This window comes from Otolemur garnettii, unplaced genomic scaffold (assembly GCF_000181295.1).
Source record: "Otolemur garnettii isolate 467f Iridium unplaced genomic scaffold, OtoGar3 scaffold00003, whole genome shotgun sequence".
In the NCBI taxonomy this organism is placed as follows: domain Eukaryota; kingdom Metazoa; phylum Chordata; class Mammalia; order Primates; family Galagidae; genus Otolemur; species Otolemur garnettii.
The window spans coordinates 26,836,210-26,844,674 of NW_003852398.1; the positions used below are offsets into that span (position 1 = coordinate 26,836,210).

At 38.9% G+C, this 8,465-nt stretch overlaps 1 protein-coding gene across 4 annotated transcripts in view; it reads right to left on the reverse strand.

The window, feature by feature from the left end:
• ABLIM3 (actin binding LIM protein family member 3) overlaps positions 1 to 8,465 on the reverse strand; it is a 109,969-nt gene that overhangs the window by 64,216 nt on the left and 37,288 nt on the right. For all 4 annotated transcript variants that reach the window (XM_023515552.1, XM_012808886.2, XM_012808896.2 and 1 more), the window contains one exon: positions 5,928 to 6,065. In XM_023515552.1, coding sequence (XP_023371320.1) covers positions 5,928 to 6,065 — 138 coding nt within the window. The remainder of the gene's footprint in view (positions 1 to 5,927; positions 6,066 to 8,465) is intronic.

Below are 8,465 nucleotides of genomic sequence, written 5' to 3' on the forward strand. Positions count from 1 at the left end.
GGGCCCAGGCTGGATTTGAACCTACCACCTTAGGTGTATGTGGCTGGCACCTTAGCCACTTGAGCCACAGGTGCCGAGCCTAAAGGTTTGATTCTTTACCTGTATTACTTATTTCAGAATAATCATTCTGAAATTGCATTATCTATTATAAAAGTGACCAATGGTTCTTTTTCTTCCTTATTATTATAAACTTAATTTTCTTATTAATTTTACTAAATTATTTTTAGACTTTTTTAGGGTTTTATATGTACAGAATTATATCATCTCAAAATAATTACAAATTTATTTTTCCCTTTCCAGGACCATATAACTCTTATTTCATATCTTACTGCCTTGGCTAGGGCCTCCAGGCCAATGTTTGACAGAAAATGGTTGCAGTGAGCATCCTTATCTTGTTCCTGATCTTAAAGGAAATTCTTTCAACATTTTACCATTAAAAATGTTCGCTTTATGTTTTTGTTGTTGTTTTTTGGCCGGGGCTGGGTTTGAACCCACCACCCTCAGCATATGGGGCCAGCACCCTACTCCTTGAGCCACAGGCAATGCCCTGCTTTATGTTTTTTAGTAGACATGATTTATCAGTTATTACAGCTTTCTGCAATTCCTCCTACTTTTAAAAATAAATGGGTATAAGTAGGTGTTAAATTTTAAATTTCATCTAGTACCTTTTCTGCTCTATTAAAATAATCAATTTTTTTATTCTTTATTATCTTTATAATGAAATATATTAGCTAGTTTTCTAATATTAAGCCAATTTTGCATTCCTGGAATGAACTCAGCATAGTCAGTTATGTTATCTTTTTCATAGATGACATAACTATGAAACTGCACTTGGTTTGCTAATATTTTATCTGGGATTTTTTAATCCATGTTCATGAATAATATTGACATATGATTATATGCAATTATTGCCACTATCTAATTCTTATTTTCATCACCTCCAAAACACACCACAAATCCATTAGAAATCATTCCTTATTTTTCTCCAAACTCCCTAGCTTTAGGTAACTACTAATCTACTGTCTATCTCTCTATATTTGTCTATTCTGAACATTTCATATATATGGAATCACATGATATGTAGCCTTTGGTGACCTATATTATCCCATGGTAAGGATATACTACATTTAATTTATTCATTCATTCATTGATGGGTAATTGAGTTTTCCCACTTTTTGGCTGCTATGAATAATATTACCATGAACATTCATTTTCTTTTTTTTTGATACAGTGTTGCCCTTTGTCGTCCTTGGTAGAGTGCTGTAGCATCATAGCTCACAGTAACCTCAAACTCTTGGGCTCAAGCGATCCTCTTGCCTCAGTTTTTCATTTTTCATAGAGACAGGGTCTCAGTTTTGCTCAGGCTGGATCTTTGCGCTCAAGCAATCTATCCACCTTGGACTCCCAAAGTGCTAGGATTACAGGTGAGCCACCGTACCTGGCCTTCCACAAACATTCATGTACGTTCATTTCTCCTGAGTATATAGCTAGGAATGGAACTTGGAATTGCTCAATTATAGGATAACTCTAAGTCTAACCTTTTGATGAGCTGCCACCCTCTTCTCCAAAGCTGCTGTACTTTTTTGCATTTCCACTAGCAATGCCTCAGGGTTCCAGTGTCACCACATCCATGTCAACATCAGGTGTATGAACTGTCTTTTTGATCATAACTATTCTACTGGATATGACATGGTATCTCATTGTGGTTTGATTTGCATTTCTTTGATGACAAACAATGTTGAGCAATTTTTCATGTGCTAACTGGAAATTTGTATAACTTCTCTGGAGAAATGTCTATTCAGATCCTTTGCCCACTTTGAAATTGTTATTTTTTATTATTAAGTTGTACAAATTCTATATATAGCCTAAAGGCAAGTGTTTTATTAGTTATTTGCCAATATTTTCTCCATTCTGTACGTTTTTTTTTTTTTTTTACATTCTTGGTGGAGTATCTTGAAGCACAAACGTTTTAAATTATGATGATGTCTAATGTATATATTTTTCCTTTGTTGCTTGGGTTTTTGGCATAACCTCTAAGAAAGTTTTGCCCAACTCAAGGTCATAAAGATTTATTCTTATATTTTTTCCTAAGAATTATATAGTTTCAGCTCCTACATTTAGGTCTCTGGTCCATTATGAATTGATTTTTATGTAGGTGGGAAGAAAGAGTCCAACTTCTCTCCTCTCTTTTCCTCTTTCTTCCTCTCTCTCTCTCTGCCATGTGAAGGAACAGCAAGATGGCAGCCATCTCCAAGCCAGGAAGAGAGTCCTCACCAATCTCTAACCTTGCTGGCTCCCCAGTCTTGGACTTCTCAGTCCCCAGAACTGTGAGAAAATGCATTTATTTTGTTTAAGCCACCCCATCTATGGTATTTGTTATGGCAGCCTGAGCTAAGATGGCATTAAATCTGTGGATCAGTCTAATGAGTTGCCATCGTAACAACAGTAAATCTTCTGTTCCATGAAGACAAGATGACCTTTCTTTTATTTAGATCTTCTTTAATATTTTGTAGTTTTCATAGTGTAAGTTTTGCACATCTTTTGTTAAACTTATTCCTATGTATTTTTTGATGTTCTTGTAAATGGAATTGTTTTCTCAATTTTATTTTTAGGTTGTTTGTTGCTAGTGTATAGAAATGCAATTGATTTGGTATATTGATCTTGTATCCTAAAACCATGATTAACTTGTTTATTGGTTCTGATAGTTTTTTAGTCCACTCTCTAGAATTTGCTATACAAGATCATGTTATGTGACAATAGAGATAGTTTGACTTCTTCCCTTTTAAGTCGGATGTTTTTTGTATCCTTTTCTTACCTAATAAACATAGCACTAACTGCAACACAATGTTGTATTTTTATATTCTTATGTTTCTGAGCTATATCTATGTAACAGTTTTTAGTTAAATTTTCTAGTTTATTAATTTTTCAGGACCATCTAATCTGCTATTTCATTTACTTATTGAGTTTTAATTTCAAAGACTATATATTTTTCTTTCTAAAAATTTTGTTTCTTTTTCAAATCTTCTGTGCTACTTCTTATAATGTGTTGTTTGTCTTTTGCTCAGATTTTCTAGCTTCTCTTAATTTTTCAAATGCATTGATTTTATAGTTATATAATGACAGAGAATTTCAATATAAAAAGTCTTCGAGGTTTTGATTCTGATTCTATTTTTCATTGTTTCTGCCGGCTCTCGCTCAGTTATGATTTGTGTGGTTTTGAGTGCGAGTTACTCGTTTTCCTAATAACATCATCTGTGGGAATTCTTTGAGGTTTGGAGTAAAGTGGAGTTCTTCCAAAGAGTATTATTATTTGCTTCTGGAGGACCATTTAAAATTTTCTACTTGACTTTATTTTAAAAACAATTTACATCAAATACATAATATGAATGTAGTTTATGAATGATGTAAAAGGTGAATTATGGATAGACATTTTCATGTAAGTTTTATTCCCCTCTAACCAGTGACAGAGTTGGGACAGGAAAATTTCCTTGCTGACTCCTTCTCCATAGCCATTTTATTTCTCATACATCATATACTGAGAGCAAAATGTTTTCAGGGTGAAGCCTCAATTTCATATAGAGGTGTCCTATTAGATTCCCACTCTGGCCAGGCTCTTGGCTTTACCTCCCATTTCCATGATCTATTTAGGCATCAGGGTAAAATGCTCAAGGTCTCCAAGGTCTCCATCAGTTACCAGAATGAAATATGCCATTGGTAGTCACAGCAGCATTTCTGCTTTTCTTTTCTTTTTGACCTCTGCAGATTACTTCCTTTCATGTCAGCACAGTAGGCCATGTTGAAAGAGTTTGAAAGAAATTCACAAAAAGTTTAGACTCTTTAATTGAAAGGCTATCTAGGGCAACTAATCTCTATACTGGTTATTACTGGAAACACAAATCCCTTCATTTGTTTTATCTTTAAGCAAGTTGACATTGAAAATATTCAGAAAAATAATGGCCTTTATTTTCCTTCCTTAAAATTTCCATTGGAAGAGATTCTATAAACTCTCTGTGTCAAAATGGCCAAATTACTCTTTTCTCTGCATTTACACCCTTGAAATCTGACGCTGCAGATCCCTTCACAAAAGGCAAAGTTTACTTCTCCCTGACCTTGAGTCTGGATTGGCCATTTGACTTGTTCTGGGTGACAGCAGGTCACTATTTAGTGTGACACAAGCTGTGGCTTGAAAAGATCTTACTTATTGAAGTTTACTGTCTCCTTGCACTTGGAGCTCTGACACCACCATATGAACAAGCCCAAGCCAGCCTGCTGGAGGATGAGAAGCCATGTGGAGTGGCCCAGGTTAGCAGCTTGCCAATCATTGCCAGTAGACGCACCAGCTGACTGCATATCATTGTAAGGAGGCCAGTAGATCTAAGCAGAGCCAGCTCAGACTAGAAGCACTTCCCCCATCCCCAGAGAATCATGAGCTAAATAAAAGATTGGGTTAAGCTATTAAGTTTTAGCTTAAGCAAAAGGTAACTGATATACTCTCTTAGAATATAATTGCAAAGTTATACCCTAAACTACTTTGTAACAATTTTATTGTCTTTACCCTTTGTCCTGTCTGAATTTCCGAGACTTTAAAAACAGTCACTCACCAGATACTCTTACAGTTCAACTTGTATCGGAGGGGTTTACCCAATCTCAATATAAAATTTAAATCACATAAATTAAAATATATCCCTTATATGCTTCTATAAACAAATTAGGGCATATGAATAAGTAATTTTTTTGTTCAATGCAGTCTAGTTAGATCATGAAGAACGAAGTCCAGGAGTTTCTTGGTGGCTGGGGAAGTCAATCTCAGATGCATGAGACTGAGGCAGTTACCTATATAAAAAAGTCTGGGGGTTTCAATTGACCTTAAAGTCAATGTAAGTCAGTGGTGTAAAGTGGCTCCTCAGGAAGTCAATTCAATATCAGTTACCTTAACAGGAAGGTAGTGCTTCTGTATTTGCCAGACCTTGAGAACGGAGCTCTGTTCTGGGCTTTAAGGATGATAGTGACACACTAGAATGGATCAAAGGGGAAGACTCCAGATGATGACACAGTTGGAGTCATTTCATATGAGGCCCAATTTAAGAGGCTGACATACAGTTTGACACGGGGAAGACCTGGCTATCAGTAGTATCTGAAGGGCAGTCTCAGAGGAAAGCAAACACAAAGCATTCTTCAGACTTGTTGAGGACAAATGTAAGAGCAACAGGGAATTATAGATTTGGGGTCACACATTTTCTAAACCCACAAGGCAATCCAGCATCAGAATGGCTGCTTGTGGAACAGGGAAGTCTGGAAAAAGGGGTTAAGAGGTGGAGGCTGGAGAGGTATTTGTTGGGGACACTGTGGAAAGGAGTGCTGCCCTGGGCCCAGCTGAATGCTCCTTCCTTTCTGCTGTGAGTGAGCCTTCTTCTTTAGGAAATCTTATCTCCACTGAGTCTAGGATTCTATAAATTAGCTATGGGTGCTATAACAGTGAGAGGAAACCCAAAAACCTATCTGTTTCCAAATTATAAACTTTACTAAAGTCAAAATGTCTCTTCTTTCTTCCTTGTTAATTGCTTGACAAAGTGGGCAAGCCATTTTTGTCAAAGTAGCTTGCACTTTCATTCACTCTCAAATTAATTTATAGGCCCAAGCCAGGAGTCTTTTCAGATGTTGAAGTTAAACTTGTAGGACGGCCTCACTTCTTCTGGGTCCGCACCTACCTGTGGGGTTACCAGGCTCCTTCGCTTCCCTCACATCCCAACAACAGTCTTGCTCTAAGCTCCCTCTTTACTACACACAACAGAGAATCTCCTAAGAGGCTTTGGGCCTTTGTAGGCCTAAATGGCCTGTGTTTGTTCTTCCTGCTCGTGAGTGTCCTGGCAGTGAGGGAGAGCACGGTTTGGAGTCTGAGAAGAGAGTGGAGAAACGGGGCTTCCTACCTTGACAGGTGAAGCACTGGATGTGGAAGTGGTTGTTGTGCACACGCACCACTTCCCCTTTGCAGGTGTCTCCACATCGGTAGCACTGGATCACGTTGGAGCTGCCCCGGGGATTGTAAGGATTCTGCTGATAGGGAACTGCAAAAGAACGAAAAGGTCGCTATCCTGAAAACTCTGATTCTTTAAAAAGTCTGCCATAATACATTTAATCAGATCTGAAAAAAAAAAAAGAAGCAGAAAGGGTAGAAACGATTAGCAAAGTCATCATCAGGCTGAGTGAACCCTAAGTGAGTGGCGTTAAGATGTGAGTCCATAAATCTCCTTAAGCTGGCAGAAGTTTTGTTGCTTTGTTTTTTTTAGAGACGGTCTCACTCTTCTGTCCAGATTAAAGCACAGTGGTGCAATGATAGCTCACTGTAGATCCGAACTCGTGGGCTTAAGTGGTAGGTCCTCCCACCTCAGCCTGCTGAGTAGCTGGGACTACAGGTGTCTAATACTATAGCCAACTAACTTTTTTCATTTTTGTAGAGATGGGGTCTTACAATGTTGTTCAGGCTGGCCTTGAACTCTTGGCTTCAAGCAATTCTCCCTCCTCAGCCTTCCAAACTGCTAGGATTATAGGTGTGAGCCACTGTGCCTGGCTAGGCAGGGGATTTTATTTTTTTTTAGACAGAGTCTCACTTTGTCACCCTTGGTAGAGTACTGTGGTGTCACAGCTCACAGCAGCTTTCGGCTGTTGGGCTTAGGTGATTCTCTTGCCTTAGCCTCCCAAGTAGCTAGGACTATAGGCGCCTGCCACAATGCCTGGCTTTTTTTTTTTTTTTTTTTGTCGTTGTTGTTGCAGTTTGGCCAGGGCCAGGTTCAAACCCGCCACCCTCGGTATATGGGGCCGGCGCCCTACTCACTGAGTCACGGTGCTGCCCCAGGCAGGCGATTTTGAATGAGCATAACCTTTCCTCACAATAATAGAGGCCAAATTCTATTTTCTGAATAAAGAAAAATAAAAGATGACGTAGAATATTTCAACGTCAACAATCCAGAAATACCATTTCTTGGGTGATCTTTTGATCAAAATGAGGCCCCAAACTTGTCAAAGGGCATTTGAATCTTATAGTCATAGGTCTCAAAGAAAGGGATGGCTGCCCCTGCCTCTGACAGGTCTGAGTTAAGCAAGTGACAGCCCCTCTCTGGGCTTCAGCTTTCACACTATCCAGTGACGGTCAGTAGCAACACAGACTTTCTATAAAGGAGGCACGAAGGGAGCTAATCTAGCTGGAGGAGGCTGACATGGGGACTCATCCTGCAGCTGCCTTTCAACAGCACTTTCCATAAGAGGGAGAAAATGTCACGTTTATAGTTAAGAAAAATGGGCCTGGTAGAGCTTATGAAGAGGCTGGAGTTGCTGGGAGCTGCCGTTCAGTTGTCAGCATTTGATGATGCCTGAGAGCTCTGCCAGCCTATCTGGCCTGACATTCTCTACCATGTTTCCCCGAAAATAAGACCTACCCAAAAAATAAGCCCTAGCAGGATTTCTATGCATTTGTTAAATATAAGCCCTACCCTGATAATATGACTTAGCCATGCATTTTGGTGTGGAGAGCCCCTGAAAATAAGCCCTAGTGTGTCTTCTTGAGAAAAAATAAATATAAGATAGTGTCTTATTTTCGGGGAAACACGGTAGCTAAGACCATCTCCATGTCTCCATTTCTAGATATCCTTTCCCTGAGACCTGCCTGACTTGGCCATTCTAAAATCGGGTCACTTGATATTTAATAATATAAAGTAGTAGTCACCCACCTAGAACACAAAATCTCAGGGTTGGGAGGGATATTAACCACTGTCTGGTCCAACTACATTATGTGCAAGCTGTTGATACAACTTTGCTCATGGGGAACTTGCTCTTCTCTCTTACACATAAGCCCCTAGAGAAACTGGGCAGAAAATTACTCATTTCCTCAATTCTCATTCAAAGTTAAAGTAATAGTCTAAAAACTTCTACTAGTACTTACTGGGGGAAAGTTCACTCTTGTTCTGGTTACAGAGATAGCCACCTGATTGAAGGGGAATTGGTACCTATCATTTAAAGATATAGATGTCCTGGCTAAACTATGAATAAATAAATTATAAATTAAATCTGAGCTCAAAGCAGCCTTGAATTTCAAAAGAATTTAGAGATCACCTATTTCAGGGTTCTTTAACCAATGTGGTAGTTGTTATGCCTCCTCACTAAAATTGAATCTTTTCTTCTAGGCACATGGAGGATTGCACATGGTGACTTGCTTGGCAATGAAATGCAAATGGAAATTGTGCGTGTTTCTTCCAACTGGAAGCCATAGTGAGTGTGTGATCTGCCATATTGCCTTTCCTGCAACCCAGCAATGAGCGATACCCCAGATGGTGTGCAGAATGCATCAGTTTGGATCCCTGATTGAGGAGTCAGGTAACAGAGGTCCAAGCTAAGCTATGGTGAACATCTACCATGAGCAAGAACAAATCTTTACTGTCACAGTCTCTAAAATTATTGAGACTATGGTTTAA